At 43.8% G+C, this 22,914-nt stretch overlaps 1 protein-coding gene across 1 annotated transcript in view; it reads left to right on the top strand.

The window, feature by feature from the left end:
- CNTNAP4 (contactin associated protein family member 4) overlaps positions 1–22,914 on the top strand; it is a 333,732-nt gene that overhangs the window by 58,616 nt on the left and 252,202 nt on the right. The window contains exon 4 of the mRNA XM_084829657.1: positions 14,596–14,789. Coding sequence (XP_084685783.1) covers positions 14,596–14,789 — 194 coding nt within the window. The remainder of the gene's footprint in view (positions 1–14,595; positions 14,790–22,914) is intronic.

The raw sequence follows: 22,914 nt of genomic DNA on the forward strand, positions 1-22,914 counted from the left end.
TGAGTCCAATTCTTTCAGTGTAACAGTGGGCCAGTTCACACAATTGCTGCAGCCCACTGTGGCTTATTTAAGCCATGGTGAGTTGTGGGGCATGCTCATCACCATTTTGAATATTCAAGCCATGGTGGGTAGTGTCATGTGAACTTGGAAAGGTGGCTTATGCAAGGGTTAAAAAACTCTCACAAAACACATCGGCTGGTTTAGGGTTATGTGAGGATTGTTTAACCCTTGCATAATCCACCCTTGTTGGGTTCGCATGACATGATGAAGTGACCATCTGCCACAGCTGGAATATTCAAATCGATAGCCGGCACACACCACAACCCACCATGGCTTAAATAAGGCATGGTGGGCTGCGGTGATCATGCGAACCTGGTCAGTGTCTATATACTTTGTTTGATCTAATTCTTCAACTGCAAGACAGGCAAAGTTGCAGATTTTTATTATTTTTCATAAAGTGACTAAATATTTTTTGGTGCCTGAATGAACTATGCCATCCTTTTGATTTAAGAAAGCTCTTTATAATGTTCCACTGATTGACCTAGAAGATGCTGATTCTGCAGTGCTCAATCTGTTCTGCTTGAGCAAGCGTCTTTAATTTAGGCACTTGTACATTGATTGATTTTGAATTATCTGCAGGTAGGTTTGGGTCACTGTCATCCTCAGTCTTTGGGGGAAAATGATAAGCAGGCAAACCCATGACTTTTGAATAGCTGATTCACGGGATGCTTTACAAAGTGGATTATCATGAAAATCCATGGCTTGCCTATGGGGGTTTTCTTGAGGAGAACCTGATCAAGATCAGGATGAAAGTTGAAATAAGAATTTTCTGTGGGGAAGAACTCTGATGCATTTTCATTGCATAGCTTCTCTCTTGGAATAAAAAGACTTTATCATGACTTGCCCTGAATCTAAAGATTGTCATTTACAATGGAGAACCAAGAGGTTGAAAAATCATTATTGATTTTGCCTCCATTTCATCATTTGGTTTTAAAATGCTGTTTCTGATCTTTCCTGCAGTCCTTGTATTTGTGGAGCAGATGAGACCTAAAAGAAACTTCAGTTTATATCTATCTATCTATCTTTCAGTCATTTTTATTAAGAATATTTTCAACACTGTATTTACTATGTACTCATGTGTGGATATTCATTTTTACAGATTTAACTCAGTATCTGAAAATGCAAAAAGACAAGTCAAAAACGCACCCTCCCCTGCGCCAACCAATTATTAACAGAAAATAATCAGAGAAGAACCGATGTATACTTTGTTGTGAATGGGGATGTGTTTCAAAATGGTTCCCCCCCCCGCCAACCACTACCAAGACTTACCTTAAATTTGCTTCTTCTGTGTCTATTTTCAGCCACACTAGATGCAAGGAAGCTGAAACTGTAATGAAATGGGTAACTGCTGTTTCTATTAAAGTGGCAGATTATGGGCTTCTTCACACAGAGCTTTTATCCTGCCACTGAGATTGGTTCCTCACAGAAGTTTGTGGGCCTTTTAGATGATGTTGTTAACCTCCACTGCATTTCCTGCACTAAATTACTTTTATTCCATTTTTAAATAGATCTGAGATAATGAGGTATCAAATTACCCTGCTTGTGTTCTGCTTGAGTTCCTTCCATGAAAAAGAAAAACCTGCGATATGAGGCGCTAGACCACACTGCCATCTAGCGGCTGTATAATGAAGCATATGGAAGATTCATATAAGGGGGGAAAGCAGAAAGCCCCCTTTTTAATGTGGGACTTTAGGCTGATGTAGAGAGACTCTATATTTTTTTACTGGGATTGGCTGTACTGATGGTAGAACATCATGGTGGTTGGGCTTCTCAGCTGAGTTGGGATTGGTCAGGTCGATTACAAAGGAAGTTATGACAGTTGGAAACTGGAGATTGAGGGAGGAAGGAGTTAAATATCTTTGAATGGGTTTGCACAACATGCTAACCCACACTCAGTGGTTGAGTGTGGGTTGTTGTTGAACTGTGGGTGAGCACGTTGTCTATACCCAGGACATTTTCTCCAGGGTGGCTTGTTAACTATGCAGTGTGGCTTATTTTTCTTCAACAACAAGCCACCTTGAGAACCCATGGATTGTTGTTGGTTAATCAGGGTGGTTAACAAGCCACACTGTATGGTTAGCAAGCCACCTTGCAGAAAATGTCCTGGGTTCAGACAACACACTAACCCATGGTTCAACAACAACCCACACTCAACAAGACTGTTCATACAACACACTAACCCACACCCAGTTGTCGAGTGTGAGTTGTTGTTCAAAAATTCTTCAGAACAGGTTGGTAACAGTCGTGTTAGATCTCTCTCTCTCTCTCTCCCTCTTCTACAGAGTGAGGCATCAGAGAAGCATGCTGCTACTTCACTGTCTTCTTCCCCATTGTTCCTAGAATAGGCAATTGGGCAATATGCCCTGTCGTTCCACACTGTCCTAAGAGATGCACACAGCACTAAGGGTGTCTCCAGTGTCATTTTGAAAATCCAGAAATGTTCTTGCTCCCCCCAACCTCCCTGCAACAGGACCATCAGTGCCAATATTGTTCCTCCTCCCACAAAAAATTATAATGATTAGTAGGGGGTCCAAGTTAACAGCTTGCAAAAATAACTTTGAAGTTAGGGCTGATGTTTCTGCTGAATCCCTGAAAAGGATAGCTTGTTACTATGAGTATGATTTATTAGGGGTGGACGAAAGTCACTTACCTGTCCTCGAAGCTTGTTCGCGGTGGAGGGGAGGCGCTTCGCTGCTCCGGCCTGAACCGCGAAGTTCAGGCCGGGGGGGGAGGCTTCCCGCCTCGCCTGGCCAAAATTCAGGCCGGGGGGAAGGCTTCCCACCTCGCCCAGCCGAAATTCAGGCTGGGGAGGAGGCGCCTCGCCTCGCCCGGCCGCGAACGCCAAAGTTTTTTTTTTTTAAAAAAAACGCCCCCGTGATAGGCTACGTGATGATTAATGTAGCCAATCACGGCTAGATCTGCAAAGTCAGCCATGATAGGCTACGTTAATTGTCACGTAGCCTATCACGGGTGACTTAAAAAAAAAAAAAAGCACATACGCTAATGGTGGCCCCCATAGGGAGCCACCATTCGCGTTCCTTATTTGGTCGCTGTAGTCTACGTAAATCTTTACGTAGACTACGGCGAAAATAAGGGCAACACAAATAGCGTTGCCCTTATTTTCGCAGTAGTCTACATAAAGATTTACGTAGACTACAGCGACCAAATAAGGAACGCGAATGGCGGCTCCCTATGGGGGCCGCCATTATCCATACGCGGGTTTTTTGTTTTTTTTTAAAGTCACCCGTGATAGGCTACGTGACGATTAACGTAGCCTATCACGGCTGACTTTGCAGATCTAGCCGTGATAGGCTACATTAATCGTCACGTAGCCTATCACGGGGGCGTTTTTGTTTTTCTTTGATTGGAATGGCGGCAGCGGCAGCCGGTCAAACGACCGGCTGCCGCTCCCGCCCTGGACGAACACCCGCCGAGCCGCCGGCCGGACCCGCCGCCGGGAGGGACATTCGGCAAAGGTAAGTCCCATCCCGGGGGGAGTGCAGGGGGCAGGGGGGGTGCGGAGAATTTCTCTCCGAAACTTGTTTGGGGGGGCGAACACGTTGGCGCTTGGCCCCCCGAAGTTTCAGGGAGAAATTCTCTGCCATCCCTATGATTTATATATATATATATGTATGTATGTATGTAGATGTAGATGTAGATATATATACACATACATATATATACACACATACACACACACACACACACACATACATTAATCAGTATTAAGGGGTGAGCCAGTCCCATGTCACATCCCTCCACCTCCCACCAACCACTTCCCATCCCTTTCCCTGCTGGCACCCTTCCTGCCCATGCAGTATATGCAGTATATGGAGAGTTTTGCATGTACATTTTCACATGCAGGGGACTGACTTGATAATTCACTACATTTTCAAGAAAATACCTTTAGGCATTTTATCACATGTTTGGTTTTTCATTTCTGTTTTCTCTGTACTCAGGCATGAAGCTTATTGGGTGGTGTCTTCGGGCAAGTCATTATCTCTCAGTCAAATATATCTCATTGATTTCTTTTAAGGGGGAGTTCACCATGTTTGCTGAACCAAACTCCTTGAAAGAAGGGTGGGTTACAACAAGTATAGTCAGTATATGGTGATCTCATATTGCAAGTTGCTGAGCAAGGCTAATAAACCATTGAGAAGTAAATTTCATGTATATCATTTATAAACATCTGACTTGAAGGTGTTATTGATGGCTATATGAAAGCTATTCATTGTTTAGACTGTGCTTATTGATTAAACAATTATGTAAACCTCTGTTGTTGTTTATTCGGTCAGTCGCTTCCGACTCTTCGTGACTTCATGGACCAGCCCATGCCAGAGCTTCCTGTCGGCCATCGCCACCCCCAGCTCCTCCAAGGTCGAGTCTGTCACCTCCAGAATATCATCCATCCATCTTGCCCTTGGTTGGCCCCTCTTCCTTTTGCCTTCCACTTTCCCTAGCATCAGCAACTTCTCCAGGGTCTCCTGTCTTCTCATTATGTGGCCAAAGTACTTCAGTTTTGCCTTTAATATCCTTCCCTCAAGTGAGCAGTCTGGCTTTATTTCCTGGAGTATGGACTGGTTTGATCTTCTTGCAGTCCAAGGCACTCTCAGAATTTTCCTCCAGCACCACAGTTCAAAAGCATCTATCTTCCTTCGCTCAGCCTTCCTTATGGTCCAGCTCTCGCAGCCATAGGTTACTACGGGGAATACCATTGCTTTAACTATGCGGACCTTTGTTGTCAGTGTGATGTCTCTGCTCTTAACTATTTTATCAAGATTTGTCATTGCTATCCTCCCAAGAAGTAAACGTCTTCTGATTTCCTGGCTGCAGTCAGCATCTGCAGTAATCTTTGCACGTAGAAAGACAAAGTCTGTCACTGCCTCCATGTTTTCTCCTTCAATTTTCCAGTTATCAATCAAGCTGGTTGCCATAATCTTGAGTTTTTTGAGGTTTAACTGCAACCCAGCTTTTGCAGTTTCTTCTTTCACCTTCGTCATGAGGTTACTCAGCTCCTCCTTGCTTTCAGCCATCAAAGTGGTATCATCTGCATATCTGAGATTGTTAATGTTTCTTCCAGCGATTTTAACTCCAGCCTCGGCTTCATCAAGCCCAGCACATCGCATGATGTGTTCTGCGTTCAGGTTGCATAGGTAGGGTGAGAGTATACAGCCCTGCTATACTCTTTTCCCAATCTTAAACCAGTCCGTTGTTCCGTGGTCTGTTCTTACCATTGCTACTTGGTCGTTAATATTAGGGATGGACGAAAGTTACTTACCTGATCCTGAAGCTTGCTTCGCGGTGGGGGGGAGGCGCTCCATCCCTCCCCCCGAAATTCTGGGCGGGGGGGAGGCACCCCATCCCTCCCCACCAAAATTCTGGCCGGGGGGGAGCGCCCCACCTCTTCGGCTGCGAAAGTTCTTCTCCTGCTGGGATGCAAATGGTGGCGGCTGTAGCCGCCGCCGTTTACGTCCCTGGCCTGCAATCAGCCGTGATAGGCTACGTAAATCTTTACGTAGCCTATCACGGCTGACTTTGGAGGAAAAAACAGCGCATACGCAAATGGCGGCACCCATGGCGCCACCATTTACATATGTGCTTTTTTTTTCCTTAAAGTCAGCCGTGATAGGCTACATAAAGATTTACGTAGCCTATCACGGTGCTTTTTGAAAATCTTGCCATGATAGGCTACGTAAATCTTTACATAGCCTATCACGTTTGTTGCTGTTTTTTTTTTTTTTTACTTGGAAATGGCGGCAGCAGCAGCTGGTCGGAAGACCAGCTGCCGCCGCCACCACACTGCCGTCAAACCGCCACCGGGAGCCGCCACTGCCAGGGACATTCACCGAAGGTGAGTCCCATCCCGGGGGGGGTGGGGGTGGCGGACCGTTTCTCCACCAATTTCGGGGGGCCGAATGCGTTGGTATTCGGCCTCCCGGAGATTCGTGGAGAAATTCTCCGACATCCCTAGTCGTTATACAGATTCCTCTAGGGATGGACGAAAGTCCCTTACCTGGTCCCGCAGCTTTTTTCAGGGGGGGAGGCACTCCGTTTCTCCCCCCAAAATTCTTGGCGGGTGGGGAGGTGCCCCGTCCCTCCCCGCCGAAATTCTGGCTGGGGGGGAGTGACCCACCTCTCCGGCCGCAAAAGAAAAAGTAAAGTAAAGTAAAAAAAAAAAATGTGATAGGCTACGTAAAGATTTACGTAGCCTATCACGGCTGACTTTGGAAAAAAAAGAAAAAAATTGTGTACGCAAATGGCGGCACCCATGGGCGCCGCCATTTGCGTTCCTTATTTTGGCACAGGTAGTCTACATAAAGTTTTACGTAGACTACGGCGAAAATAAGGGCAACGCTATTTGCGTACGCGCTTTTTTTTTTTTTCAAAGTCAGCCGTGATAGGCTACGTAAGGATTTACGTAGCCTATCACGGTGTTTTTTGAAAATCTAGCCGTGATAGGCTATGTAAATCTTTACGTAGCCTATCACGTTTGTTAGGTTTTGTTTGTTTTTTTTCTTCACTTGGAAATGGCAGCGGAGGCAGCCGGTCAGAAGACCGGCCGCCGCTGCAGCGCCGCCGAACCGCCTCCGGGAGCTGCCGCCGCAAGGGACATTCGCCGAAGGTAAGTCCCATCCTGGGGGGTGGGGGGGGGTGGCGGACCATTTCTCCACCAATTTCAGGGGGCCAAATGAATTGGCATTCGGCCCCCCAGAGATTCGTGGAGAAATTCTCCGACATCCCTAGATTCCTCAGGAGGCAGACAAGATGACTTGGTATCCCCATACCACCAAGAACTTGCCACAATTTGTTATGATCCACAACGTCAAAGGCTTTAGAATAGTCAATAAAACAGAAATAGATGTTTTTCTGAAACTCCCTGGCTTTCTCCATTATCCAGCGGATATTGGCAATTTGGTCTCTAGTTCCTCTGCCTTTTCTAAACCCAGCTTGTACATCTGGCAATTCTCGTTCCATGAATTGCTGGAGTCTACCTTGCAAGATCTTGAGCATTACCTTACTGGCATGTGAAATAAGTGCCACTGTTCGATAGTTTGAACATTCTTTGGTGCTCCCCTTTTTTGGTATGGGGATATAAGTAGATTTTTTCCAATCTGTTGGCCATTCTTGCATTTTCCAAATTTGCTGGCATATGGCATGCATCACCTTGACAGCATCATCTTGCAAGATTTTAAACAGTTCAGCTGGGATACCGTAATCTCCTGCTGCTTGTTATTAGCAATGCTTCTTCAGGCCCATTCAAACTCACTCTTCATGATGTCTGGCTCTAGCTCACCGACCACACCATCAGATCTATCCCTGATATTTTTATCGTTCCTATACAGATCTTCCTTATATTCTTGCCACCTTTTCTTGCTCTCTTCTGCTTCTGTTAGGTCCTTGCCATCTTTGTTTTTGATCATACCCATTTTTGCCTGGAATTTACCTCCAATGTTTCTAATTTTCTGGAAGAGGTCTCTTGTCCTTCCTATTCTGTTATCTTCTTCCGCTTCCACACATTGCTTGTTTAAAAAGAATTCCTTATCTCTGCTGGCTAACCTCTGGAATGTTGCATTTAATTGGGCATATCTCCCCCTATCACTGTTGCCTTTTGCTTTCCTTCTTTCTTGGGCTGCTTCCAGTGTCTCAGCAGACAGCCATCTTGCCTTCTTGGTTTTCTTTTTCTTTGGGACGTTTTTTGTTGCCGCCTCCTGAACAATGTTGCGAACTTCTGTCCATAGTTCTTCCGGGACCCTATCTACTAAATCTAGTCCCTTAAATCTATTCTTCACCTCCACTGCATATTCATGAGGAATATTAGTGAGCTGAGCTCATATCTAACTGATCTGTGGGTCTTCCCTATTCTCTTTAGTCTGATTCTAAATTGTGCAATAAGAAGTTCGTGATCTGAACTACAATCAGCTCCAGGTCTTGTTTTTACCAACTGCATAGATGTCTGCCACCTTTGGCTACAAAGGATGTAGTCAATCTGATTTCGGTGTCGACCATCTGGTGAAGTCCATGTATAAAGTCGCCTCTTAGGTGGTTGGAAGAGAGTGTTTGTTATGCACAGTGAGTTGTCTTGGCAAAATTCTATCAGCCTATGTCCTGCTTCATTTTGTTCTCCCAGACCATGCTTGCCTGTAATTCCAGGTGTCGTTTGACACCTTAGCATTCCAGTCTCCTGTAATGAAAATAACATCTTTTTTTGGTGTACTATCCAGTAGGTGCTGCAGATCCTCATAGAACTGATCTACTTCTGCTTCTTCAGCATCTGTGGTTGGGGCATATATTTGTATCACTGTGATGTAGGGATGTCGGAGAATTTCTCCACGAATCTCCGGGAGACCGAATGCCAACGCATTCGGCCCCCCGAAATTGGTGGAGAAACGTTCCACCCCCCCGCCCTCCCCCCAGGATGGGACTCACCTTGGTCGAATGTCCCTGGCGGCGGCGGCTCCTGGCGGCTCCTGGCGATGGTTCGGCGGCGGCGGTGACAGGTCTTCTGACCGGCTGCCTCCGCCGCCATTTCCAAGTAAAAAAAATACAACAACAACAAACGTGATAGGCTACGTAAAGATTTACGTAGCCTATCACAGCTAGATTTTCAAAAAACACCATGATAGGCTACGTAAATGTTTATGTAGCCTATCACGGCTGACTTTGGGAGGGAAAAAAGTGCATACGCCAATGGTGGCGCCCATGGGCGCTGCCATTTGCATACGCGCTTTTTTCCCCCCCAAAGTCAGCCATGATAGGCTACATAAACATTTAGCCTGTCACGGCTGACTGCAGGGACGCAAACGGCGGCAGCTACAGCCGCCATTTGCGTCCAAGCAGGAGAAGAGGTTTCGCGGCCGGAGGGATGGGGCGCCTCCCCCCCGGCCAGAATTTCGGCCAGAGGGACCGTGCGCCTCCCCCCCCCCGGCCAGAATTTCGGCAGGGAGGGATGAGGCACCTCCCCCCCGCCAAGAATTTCAGGGGGAGAAACAGAGCGCCTCCCCCCCACCGCAAAGCAAGCTGCGGGACCACGTAAGGGACTTTCGTCCATCCCTAGAAATGGCTTACCCTGAATTCAAATTGAGATCATTCTGTCATTTTTTGGATTGTATCCAAAATGATGTAAACCTCTACAGATCTTCTATTAATTTCTTTAGAATTCAGTCACCCTGATTTAGCCAATGTTCTCTGAATGATGACAGAGGTGCCCCCACTTACAGCCTATAGAAGGAGAATGAGCATCAGACACCCCTGGAACTCTCAGGCATTGCAAGCAGTGAAGTTTGTGGACCTTTTGATCAAGGTCTATCAATAGAGCTTGAATAGCAAATGTGATTTGTATTACAGAAGGCTTCCGGTAATGGTGTTAGCTTTTCTCAGAGCTCCGGGGAAGATCTGTTTTTAATTGTTTTTAATCTTATTTTTAATTCTCCTGAAGCTTTGGAACTCTGACACAGCTGGAGTGTGGGAGTTGTTTGGTGTTTGACCAGCTGGCTGCTACTTCTTTTATTTCCGGAACTATCTCTGTGCTTATATGGCTACAAGGAGTAGGTTCAGAGACTCTAGGGGGTTCAGCATTTTACCCTTCCCTTAGAAGGCTGAGAGAAGCCTTCACTCAGAGCCTTACTGGATAATATTTTCTGGAGCTCAGAAGAAAGTTTGGATATGCTGCTATTTCTATCTGAGCAGCTGCTTGGCATCCTCTTGGTTTGAGGACTTGGATTGCAGATTATCTTGTGTTATATAGACGGAGGTTACAGAAGTTTGGTGATACCATACTCCCCCTCAGCGTTTTCCTCTTATCTCATGCTTCATATTCTACATATACTAGGAGGATACTTGGTGGAAATAGAGGAACGTGGACCTGAGGTTACTGTCTGGAGGAATCAAAGAGGAGGAACCTTTATGCCGTTGTGATACGAAGTTTCTGTGCTAATGTAAGACAAATGAGAGCAAGTGGAGTGTGCTTCTGGAATTGGCCATTTGGGGTGTGAGGAGGAGCGAAAACATACTGTTAAGAAGACCATTATGACGACTTTCTTGTAAATGCCTGAAGACAGTTTGGCACTTCCGATTATAGAACCTGTCATCATCAAGGAGTGATATTCTGATATTTATAATATACAGACAACTCCCTGTTTGAAAGAGGGGAAGTTGTCTGTGTTTTGTAGTGTAGTATGCTTATGAGTTAATATTCTAATATCCCAATGTTTTAATGTCGTTTTAATGTTTTAACTGTTATTATTTTTACAAATTTGAATGTATTTTAAAATCTTTTTTTAAGGGCTGCATACTGCTAGTACTACAGCTTTCCCTTTTTTTTTTTGCCAAGGGGGAGGTCTAGATGGAGACTATGAAGGGCAGGAAAAGATGTAGCTCCTTTAGTGACTTGGTGTCTCAACTGCTTCTTAAGCAGTCCAAAATTGATGATTTCTGTCTTCCAAAATTGCTCACGAGAAAGAAATGGCCTTTACTATTCCAGTTTAGGGATGGGGGAGAATTTCTCCCCAAAACTTCGGGGGGCCGAGTGCCAACATGTTCACCCCCCGAAGTAGTTTCGGGGAGAAATTCTCCGCACCCCCCTGCCCCCCGCACCCCCCCCCTGGGATGGGACTTACCTTTCCCGAATGTCCCTCCCGGCGGTGGGTCCCAGCGGAAGTTCGTCAGGTCTTTGTCAGGGGCGGGGGAGGCAGCCGGTCTTTCGACCGAGTGCTGCTGCCGCCATTCCAATAAAAGTAAAAAAAAACAAAAAAACGCCCCCGTGATAGGCTACGTGACGATTAACGTAGCCTATCATGGCTAGATTTGCAAAGTCAGCCGTGATAGGCTATGTTAATCGTCACGTAGCCTATCATGGGTGACTGTAAAAAAAAAAAGCACATACGGCTAATGGCGGCCCCCATAGGGAGCCGCCATTCACGTTCCTTATTTGGTCGCTGTAGTCTACGTAAAGATTACGTAGACTACGGCGAAAATAAGGGCAACGCTATTTGCGTTGCCCTTATTTTCGCCGTAGTCGACTTAAAGATTTACGTAGACTACAGCGACCAAATAAGGAAAGCAAATGGCGGCTCCCTATGGGGGCCGCCATTTGCGTACGCGCTTTTTTTTTTTTTTAAGTCACCCGTGATAGGCTACGTGACGATTAACGTAGCCTATCATGGCTGACTTTGCAGATCTAGCCGTGATAGGCTACGTTAATCGTCACGTAGCCTATCACGGGGGCGTTTTTTTTTTAACTTTTTATTTCGCGGCCGGGCGAGGCAAGGCGCCTCCTCCCCGGCCTGAATTTCGGCCAGGCAAGGCAGGAAGCCTTCCCCCCGGCCTGAATTTCGGCCGGGCGAGGCGGGAAGCCTCCCCCCCCGGCCTGAACTTCGGGGGGAGTAGCGAAGCGCCTCTCCCCCACCACGAAGCAAGCTGTGAGACCAGGTAAGTGGCTTTCGTGCACTCCTATTCCAGTTATGAATAGATACTCACCAACTGCTGAGGATAACAAGCCCCACCCTAGAGCTGAAGATTCTCTTTCACCTCTTAAGGCAGAGACGGCTTTTTGTTGTTCAGTCGTTCAGTCGTGTCCGCCTCTTCGTGACCCCATGGACCGTAGCATGCCAGGCCTTCCTGTCCTATGCTCTCTCCCAGAGTGTGCTCAAGTCCTTATTCATTTCATCGGTGATGCTATCTAGCCATCTCATCCTCTGCAGTCCCCTTCTCCTTTTGCCTTCAGTCTTTCCCAGCATCAGGGTCTTTTCCAGGGAGTTTTCTCTTCGCATTAGGTGGCCAAAATATTTGAGCTTCAGCTTCAGTATCTGTCCTTCCAATGAGCAGCCAGGGTTGATTTCCTTTAGGATTGACTGATTTGACCTCCTTGCAGTCCAGGGGACTTGTAAGAGTCTTCTCCAGCACCACAAAGCTATGAGTCTGCCTCAGAAACTTATGCTATGATATGTGCGTCCATGCATGCGTGTGTGTGTGTGACTGCTGGTTTGTTTGTTTTTTGCTGTGACAGCCTAACATGGCTGGAAAGGTAATCAGTAAGGTGATTTGTGATTTCATGTGTTCTGTACAACAGAAATAAGGCATCTCTAAAGAAGCCTACTTTACATGTTTAAGCCTGCAGTCCTGTACATCAGGGTTGCAGGACATCAGGCCCAATCCAGCCCACCTGGGATCCCAATCTGGCCCTGTGCGGTTCCCCAGATGGTCAGAACCCCTTCTCCTGCTCCACCCCTTTCTCCCGCTACCAATTGTTTGGAGGTTTCTTGGCTTTTGTCCAGTTTTTCCTCAATTCTAAAATGTTGAAATGCCTCTTCAAAGGCTTAGCTACTGGCAATAAGCTACTGGCTACCTCCTTCCACTCACACAGCAGTAGGATACAACCCATGGTTTAGCATTATGTTCGAATATAGCTATTCTTTTGATGACTAAAACCAGTATTACTGTTGACAGAGAAGCCAACTTCAGTTTTATTTCACTCTTGAAAAGCTTCAAGGAAAAAGAGCAAAGCAAATCCCAAACAATGTGTTGAGCCTTGGCTTCTATTAACTCATTCAAAACTGGCTTGTCCTTGCAGGCGATAAGAAACTAGGATGCAATTTGGGTGTAAGTGAACTGTACAAGAAAGCCAAAATATTTAGAAGTAGGGCTGTGCACAGTCCCCCTCCCCCCAATATGCTTCAGAGGCTGATTTGGGTCTTCTGAATCAGCCTTGATTCACTTTGGACTGATTCAGACCCAATCCAATTCACTTTGGATTCAGATCTTAATTGAGATTCAGATATCTGGATTATTTGGATTTTACTTTTTTCCCATTGACTTGCATTGGAAAACAGAAATGACCATAACTTTTTCAGTTTTTATGAAAATACATGAAATTTGGAGACCTGTCACTCAGTGGCAATGGAGGTGACTGAACCTGCCAGACTTCAGACAGTTTGGCCCAGTAGTTTTTGTGCTAGCCATGCATAAAATTTCATATTCTCAGAAATTAAAAAGGTAAAAACCTGTCAGCTACACAGGGGATTAGATATTTTAATCAGAAGGTGTTTAAGGTGACAATTAGGAGGTCACTATCCCTAATCTCTGATATAGGGTGTTGTTGTTTTTTGAAGTACAAAAGTACTTTCCTTTTGCCTGTCCTGAATCTGCAACTGACCTGAGGCTCTCATGAAGGGAAGAAAGAAAAGTTAAACATCTCTTGGGCTGCAAATTGCAATACACATTATCTGGAAAAGTCACACGTGCTAAACTCAGTGGAGATTATTTATTAATTGCAGTGCTGTGCTTTCTGTGCTTCATATAATTTTATAACCCCCTTATTTGCCTTTGTTCTAAATTAACTAGCCCAAACATTGAAGCCTTTTATAGACGAGTTGTTTCAGCCCCCTGATAATTTTGCCAGCCCTTTTCCCCAAGAAGGGTAAGATGAAGAAAAACATTAAAAAACAACAACAACATATAGCCTAGCCTGATCATATTCTTCTTATGGTCATTTGATGTACAAGGAAAAACAAGCAACAGGCAAAGTATCTTGGAAAATCAGCAAAAGTGATGATGCTTCATATTATGTGTATTGTGTAGTGCTTTGTCCCACAGTACATATTGGACTTGGTATTGGTGTACTGCTTTGGCCACACAGTTTGCTTGTGCACAATAATGTGTATGGTGCACTCACAGAGCACACACACAAGGCCAAAAGTAAAGCGGACACAGAAATAAGCAAATAAATACCTACCTACCTACCTACCTACAAGTTAAGGGGGGAGGGGGAAGGGAAATAACACTAGAGCCTAAAAGAAGAGAAAGGGTTTTTTTTTGTTTAATTATTTGGTGTTTTATACGAATGTAGAGAGTTGAAAAATGAGAAGGGAAGGAATAGTAACTGAGAAGTGGGGGCGGGGAGCCAAATAACAAGCAGTACAAAGCAAGGAAACGAAATGCTGGGTTAAAAATTCAGCCCTATTAGCACCTCGAGGTGCCACTTTCCAAGGCTTAGTTCCCCCCTCCCAACTCCTCCTCTCCCCCTCCCTTCTCTAGCAAATTGTTACATTCACTCCAACAGTCTGTCTGGGCTTCAGAATTGTCCAAAGCAAACCGAAGCGCTTGAGATATCTCCGACCCACTTTGGGTCACTCTGGATCTGCTTCGGATTTGGAATGAAGTGGTCTGCATCACCCCAATCCACTTCAGGATTTGGGATTCGAACCAAAATGGTGCACAGCCCTACTTCAAAGTCAGAGCTTTTTTTTGGCCAAAGAAACCTTTAGTAATGATTGTTCTGGCCTTTCCTAGGTGCAGTGTCCAAAATAAATTTTCTGGCTTTCTAGCAATCCTGCTTACCTTGTTTCATGGGTATGGGTTTAGGTATGTGTGAGAAAGATCATTTAAATATACCCATGTTCCAGTGAGTGATTACAGTTTGCCCCAATTACAGTTTTATTGAGGCCTGTTGTTATTGTTGTACACAATCCTGGCATTTCCATGCTTTCACTCTGAATTAATCATTGTTTTCTGTTTTCCCCTTTATATTTACCACTGAAGGTGCTGGTGGCTGGACTCCATTCATATCAAATAAATATCAGTGGCTCCAGATTGATCTTGGCGAGAGAACTGAAATTACCACTGTTGCTACCCAAGGTGGATATGGGAGTTCCGACTGGGTAACAAGCTACCTCCTGATGTTTAGTGACAGTGGAAGGAACTGGAAGCAATATCATCAAGAAGAAAGCATTTGGGTATGTTATTTTAGTGACAGATGCTGTTAATGTTTTCAGTATAGTAATCACATTTCTGTGCATTAGCGCAATATATTTCATCAAGCTGATTTTACATAGGAGACTTGAAATTTCTGAGTTAATAAAGAAGAATCTCACACTAGATCAAAAATATATTTGATCGAGTTCTACCTTTGTTAAATTAACAAATACTTTATTTCCTTTGAGAAATAGAGTTTATATAACCTTTTGCATTTTAAATAACAATTCTTTATTTAATTTTTACTTTTGTTGTGATCATGGACTTGAAAAAACATAAAATATTTTTTATGTTTTTATAATGCCTAAATATTTTGTGTAATGAGTTTAAGTCTGAAATTTAGGGGACCCCTCCCCTCAATATTGATAATCTCAAAACACAAAACCAGCACTCAGCAAAACTAGGTTCATACAACATTGTACAATGAAAAATTCATAGCACTGATATCAATAAAATAAAATAAAAAATTGTATTTGTGGCACTACACAAAGTATAAAAAATATATTAAGCTTTGTAAACATTAAGCCAAAGACCAGAAAGAGATTTTTCTTGAACCTCACTTGTTAGCAGTGTATATCCTAAATATTAGACTCCTTATCCTAGCATTTTTATTGCCTGAGGTAGTTGTTCTCAATTAATTAATTAATTACATTTATAACATTTATATCCTGCCCTAGATTAAGATCTCAGGGTGGCATACAGATAAAATCAATTTAAACAGTATAAAACAATAAACAATTTAAACACCTAAAACATATTAACCCATGGACAAGCTAATACCAATTAAACTCTAAAACAATAAATCAGTGTGCTACTTTAGGGAATGCATTTAGCCCTCAAATGCTTTGGTAAAAAGCCATGTTTTTACTTGGCGCGAAATGAGACCAATGTCTGTGCCAATCGGGCCTCCGAGGGGAGGGCATTCCACAACCGGTGTGCCACAGCAGAGAAAATCCTCTCCCACATCCCACTATACTGTATGTCTCGCACTGGTGGGACGCAGAGGAGGGCCCCTCCAAAAGATCTCAGTCCTCAGGCATTTGCTCTTTTATCATTCTTTTTAACCTTTTGTAACTATTATAGGTCAAAAGGTTATTCAGAAACCTCTTTTAACATTGGCTGTAATTTGACTGCTTAAACTACTCAGTAAAATTTTATTCAATTATAAATTAATCTGGTCAATGACTGAATATATACGTCATTAAAGAACTTGGACCATTGCACTGACAGCTATTAACCATCCTCAAAAACATGCATAAGAAATGTATTACTTGCTCTTTATAGGCCTCTGGGCTGCCATATTTTCTTCAGGATTCCAAACCTAGCTAAATGACTTAAACATCATAATAGCAAGAAGCTAAGCAGTCACCCTAAATAGTTCAACCACTGAATCTTAGATTAAAAAAAAAAAGGCTAGGACACAAACTATAGAAAAACAAATGAATTTATATCCTATCAAATTGTGTGGGATCCAGATTTAATTGTGCTTAGGGGAGACCCATTGAAATCAATGGTGAAGTTAGTCATCACTAACTTAAGTCTCATCTGAAAGTGTGTGAATGGCCTAAGGTCATCCAGTGAGCTTTATTGTAGAAGAATGTGGATTTGATCCTGGGTCTAATCCTAGTCCAATATTCTAGCTACCTCACCATACTAAATGGATTGAGCTGGAGATATGCTCATTCTTACAGACAGCTCAACAATTAAGACAACAATCCTATGCACACTTACCTACATGTAAATTCCACTGAAACCAGTAGGAGTTACTTCTGTGTAGGCACACATAGGATTGCAGTGTTACCTGTGATTAAGTCATACCTTGGTAGGCATCAGCATGTGCTGACTACAGTTGAACACTCAACATTTATGTATGGTATATCATGTTTGCTTAAATACTGACTGTGGTGTTTAGGAAATGAGTAAGTCATTACTTCAGTGGAAGTGCCTCCAGGGTGCTTGGAATTGATATTGCTGTCTTTTCTCCAGAATGAGGTCCTATGAAGTGACCTATGGCTGGATGTATTGTGGGACAACAACAACAACCAAACAGCTTCTAATCCACATCATCCTCAAAGCTGAAATTCAGTAGTTGTATAGAAGCATAGGGTGCAAGCCGGTGCTATTTATTCATTAATATTATTACCTGCTTTTCATTATAAATCAATCCCAAAGTGGGGTACAACCACTAAAACACAATTGAACCATACAACATCAACCAAGAAACAAACGGGGGAACAGAAACACAGATAATAACAATGTTCACGATGCAGCCAAAAAAATACTAATCAAAAGCCTGTGTGAACAGATAAGTCTTTAGGTGGTGCTGAAAACTTGTAAGACTTGGTCTGTTTATAAAAGCAGAGAGAATTCACAATTGGGATGTCTGTATCAAGAACTCCCTCTCTCGGGGTGACACATACATACCAAACTCCATGCAAATGCAGCCCATCAAGAGGTCATTCCCACTCAGTCTTAATATCTGGGACAGCACAGAAGGGAGAAGATGCTCATTTTCCATGAGTGGAGTTCCACTCATGGGATGCTCCACTGGAGGAAAGGGGAGGCAATTTTCATCCATTCCTTCTTTCCCCTGCAGCCCCCAGCAGTACATGCTGTTCCAGATTGTGCCTCCAGGGCACAGGGGGAAGGGGAAACAGCAAAAATCACCTTCACCTTTCCTCCAACAGGAACCTCCACTGGATCTGAATCCCTTCCACAAGCATATTTGGATCCAGGGTCAGTCGTTCTGTCTGTCTGTCTGTCTGTCTGTCTGATCTCTCTCTCTCTCCCTCTCCCTCTCTCTCTCTCTCTCTCTCTCTGTATCTTTGTGTGTGTGTGTGCATACACACACACGTACGCACACACGCATACAGAGAGAGAATCTATCCAAGCTGCTTTACTCATCATGACCATTGAAAGCTTCTAACATTCCTGAAAGATGCACAGACTTGGGTGGGTATCCAAGGGAATGGCACTTGACACTTCAACATTTTGGGACAGCCATTAAGAATGGCTTTCACTATGCCCCTGCTGTCTGAAGAACATAGCAAATGGATGGTAGTTAAAGTGATTTTGATCTATGCATTAGAGGGAAGGAAGGAAGGTCTTAGTTATGAAACTTACATTGAGAATCACATTACGCAAGCATATGAAAGGGCAGGTGTATTCATATTTTACACTGGACTTTGTATGCATTTTAATTAAAATGGTTACTATATTTATGCTGTTGTTACTAAAATAAAATTGGTACTCCGTGTGGATGTTATCAAAAAGAAAACATTTTCATGCAATATTGGGTTAAATTTCTAATAAATTCTTGGTTTCATTACACTATCTCTGTTATTCTGAGTACATATTTAATGAATTTAGAGAATATGTATGGCACATTTTAGGAACATAAACTTGATGTCATGATATACTTTCTGTTTTGCTATATTTTATTAACTTCCACAGGACATAATTGAAACATCTCACAGATATAGGGTTTTCAAAAACCAATTTTGGGTTCGATTTTTCTGTCATTCTTAACAGTCCATTGGAGTATCACACTTAACAATTCCCTCAACTATAATTCATGGTAATGGAAAATGATTTGCCATTCTGTAATTCTTGAGTCCAGCCCCAATATCTTCTCAGTTCAGAAGATTTTGGACCAGCCTTCAATTTTCAGGTGAAGTGGCTGTAATTAATGATAATATGCATACTTTTGGACAAGACTTCACCCTTTGGAAGAGATTAACACAGCTCAATTAATTGCATGTGTTTTTTCCTGTTAAAAGAGGTACTTGTTTAGTACAGAGGAGAATAATATCCTTCTAGGTTCAGGGCCCAATACTTCGGGCTTCTCTGTGGGAACACTCTGTGGGAGCAGCTTGTGAAGTGCCAGAATGAGGACAGAACTGGTTTTGACCATGGGAACTTTATATTATCCTTAGTTTTAACACTCAAGTAGGAACAGACTTTGTATTTGTGTGGTATATTGGCTTTTCCTGTGGTGTAGCTGGAGTCAACGTTTCCTCCAAACGCCTTGCAAGGCATCCTAAGAGTCTTTTGGGTCAGCAGCTATGAGGGTCTCCACAGGTATCTGTTACCTCTTCCTTGTCACAGATGGACATGGCAGTTGTTGGATAAGCAAAGTAGAATCCAGTGTGTTCCTGCTTGGAAGGAACTGGATGGTATGTTTGCTAGAGCAGCACAAATCTATCAGTCGTATAAACAGGACTGGACTGCGACTCTTTAAGTGTCTCATTACTTCTCTAGTTTTGTGGTAGTGTGACACACTATTGCTAGAAGTCCAAATTCTTGCCTATATACTATAGGACACAATCTACCAGGGCCCCATCTATATGGCACCGCTTTGACCCCCCCTCCCCGTTGCAACTGCACAGCAATGTGGCTTCGAATCACCATGCCCTGCGATATACTGGCGATGTACTGCGCGCTACCCTAAGAGACTCACTGTGCCCTTTTTTTTTGCTATTATACTGAACTGTGCAGTTGTGCAGTCCCCTATGTGTGCAACACTTCACTGGCTGGTTTATATTTGAGGGGCTCTGCTGTGTCTTTCTGACCCTGTTTCAGGTAAGTATTGGGTGTTTTGTGCTCCTTCATTTCCGCACCATCAGTTTGTCAGTTCCCCAGCCTGAGACTCTGGCGATGGTTCGCACTCACAAGTGTAAGCAATACATGCCTAGCCATTGCTCCTGGTGCCTGGAGCGATGTTGTTCCTCCCCCAAGACCCTCCCCAGCCCTTGGATACTGAGTCCAAAAGCAACTGTTGCGAAGACACGAAGCTGCAAAAATGTATGAAAGCATGATTAAATAAATGAAAACGCCCTTCAGTGCCTCTGTAACTGCACAGCTGCAAAGGGATGCAGGAGCAAAGGGGCGTCACAGAGTGATGCAGGCACTACGCACACCTACAACATGCCCACTGTAAGATGCAAAGTCAGTTTGGGGAAGGAACAGATGGTCCAGAACTGCGGGGGAACCCACAGCAAACCCCCAAAATCACAGTAAAACAACTCCTTGGAACTCCACTTTTTCTGGGCAAAAACCACGGATGGCTGTGAAGTCGCAACTGCATCATCTATCATGAGGGACCTCGACTTGCACATGCCCCAGAGTAAAAGCCCGGTGTATATGGGGCCCAGGACATTTTCCTGTACAATCTTCATTGACATGAATGGGACCTTGGAAGAACACATACACTTCTACTGGCTTATTAGAAATAATGGATCTTCTTGTAACAGTTGCCCTGTTTCCCTCCCAGAGATACACTATGAGAAATATTTGCACTCTCTTATTTTAATGATACAATGTGTTTTTCCTCTAGAATAGGGATGTCAGAGAATTCCGCCACAGGTTCCAGTGAGGCCAGATTTGAAAGAATCCATGGCAGAACGGCCTCCCCGCCCCGTGGAATCCCCCCGGTATGAAACATACCTGGGATGGATGCCGTGGTGGCAGCAGCTCCAGCGGCGGCTCCGGCTGGTCTCCTGGCCAGCCGCGGCTGGGCTGCTGCAGCCGCCATTTACATTCTTGCAGCTGTGATAGGCTATGTAAGTATTTACGTAGCCTATCACGGCAAAGAGAAGGGACGCAAATGGCAGCCGCTACGCCATTTGCGCCCTTGCTCTTTGCCGTGATAGGCTACGTAAGTATTTATGTAGCCTAACACAGTAAAGGCAGCCACGCAAATGGCGGCCGCTATGACGGCCGCCATTTGTGGCTGCAGCAGCCCGGACGTGGCCGGAACTCCAGCTGCGGACGGCCCTGGCTGGTGGCTCCGCAGAGCTGCCGCAGAGCAGAGCTGGCCAGGGAGGATTCCGGGGCAAGGGACGGAGTGCCTTCTCCCCACCGCAGATGCCCCGGCACGGAGCCAGGTGAGTATTTCGTACATCCCTACTCTAGAATACTTAAACCTATCTTGAAATAAATAAATTGGGCCAACCAATGTCACCATTATTCTGCATTAATCTATATTCCGTGGTACCAGATAGCATTTCTAATATTTTCCCCATCATGCATTTATTTATTTACCAGTTTCAGCTAAGAAGTTCATTTTTATCAGTAGTTTACGTTCTACTTTCACATCTGGATAAAATGTAAATCCTGAATGAGTTAAAATATTCTTAAATCTTCTTTTCTCTTTCTCTCATGTTCTTGGCCTTTTTACCATTTTGTTCTGTTTGAAGTATTCTGACTAATGCTTCCTGAGACACTGGCTGATTTTATTATATAATTAAACTCCCCAGATTTTATAACCCATTCCCATAAAAATATTATTGGCACAATCCAGCCAAAGTTTAAGCATGTGCTGAAATCTTTCCCATGAAACCCAACAGGAGTTAAGCATACATAATAACCTTGGGTGGCTTGTTTCCATTATTTTGGTTCACCTTCCTGTTTTATACAACTGTGGTCCAGTCGTTTTAAAGTATGACTGTGGTCCAGTCATACTTTAGGTTGCAAACTTGTGGTCCCTGGGAGATAGAATAATGTGGACCTCCTTCTGTTCTGTGTGCAAGCAGAGAGAGAGATGTCTGCTCATGGAGAGGGAGTCCTGCTATGGAGATCCTCCTTTAATCCACAGGAGAAAGCTCTGCTTCTGTGGCTGTTCTGCCATTGCTGTTCCAATGGCAGTAAGGCAAAAGGGGAATATTCCAGGGGTGTGATTGGGGGAAAATTTGAACCTGCAACACCCAAAGCTCCCTTGTTCCCAAAGCCCCCTCTTTTCCCAGAACAGGAGAAAAACTATGCCAGCATCAGGGGGAAGGTGGAAAAATGCTTCCTCCCCCGTCACCCATTTCACTGTTCCCCCCCCCGAAAATAAAATGCTTCCCCACCTTCCCCCCAGCTGATGCAAGCCCAGCAGGGCTTAAGAAGTGGCAGTTCCTCTGCCACAGACTTTCCCCCTCCCCAATAGGATTGCCCTGTTAAAGCAAATGTTATATATATACAATTCATTTTTCATAATATGAACTATAACTGAGTATAGTTTTAAAAGACCCATTTCATGCCACAGTTCTCCATCCAGTTACTTTGCTCTACAATTAACTTTTCTATAATCCCCCTCCCCCAGACCCAAAAACCAACACACACACACACACACACACAGACACAAGCAAATTACTCTAAGTGGTTTCAGAATTGAAGAGGCTGTAGTATTATACATTTTCAGGAAATTCAGTAATTAGTTATGTACAAAACAAGTGTGCATGGATTAATATTAAAGAAATGATGGATACAAGGAGGAATGGATGATGATGATGCATACATTTAATCTCAGAGTAAAACCAAGGTAATTTATATTCAATGCAAGTTGTGTTAGTCGGGGAATTGAGATTTAAACAACAAAGGCTATAATACGCATCTAAGTCCATCTTGTTCCAGAATTTATGGAAGCAGATGCTTTACAAGAATTAAAAGTTCACAGATCAAGCATATCAATACATCCTTTCTCACCACAATTACACCACTACCAAGGTGATAAGGAGCCCTGGGAATGAAATCTGCCTATTTGAGAACAGCAAGGTCAATGTAATAGCGGAGTATGTTGAGTATTTTGCAAATAGGTTTAAAGGCCATGACCTAAGGTTAGGGATAAAATGCTTCTGCACAGACTCATCTTCCTGCTCATTTAATTCTGAATTTAGTGATAATAATTTATCACCAAGCTGAACAGTGTGTATATATATACGCATAAGATTTGTTCCTTAACCCCCAGCTCTTAAATGTTTGCTAATATTACTTCTTGAGTTTTGTATAGCTGAAATTTCCTTGGGCCCCACCAATAACATTCTCCCTTTGGTAAATTGAACTGAATCATTGGTGGAGCACATGTTTTTCATGCAAGGAACCCAGGTTCAACCCTTGGCACCTCCAGTGGGACTGGGAAAGACTCCTGTCTGAAACCCTGGACAGCCCCTGCCAATCTGTGTAGATAATATTGAGCTGGATGGACCTGGTATAAGTGACTTGGTATAAGGGAGATTACTGTGTTCCTATGGTTCAAACAATTTATCTTTTTTGGGACATTTGCAGAAGAACAATGTTGCATATATAACACTTGGCACTTCATGTATATCATCTTCGTAATTGTAG

Source organism: Heloderma suspectum, chromosome 2 (genome assembly GCF_057233095.1).
Source record: "Heloderma suspectum isolate Gila_16-S chromosome 2, 16-S_ref, whole genome shotgun sequence".
Lineage (NCBI taxonomy): Eukaryota > Metazoa > Chordata > Lepidosauria > Squamata > Helodermatidae > Heloderma > Heloderma suspectum.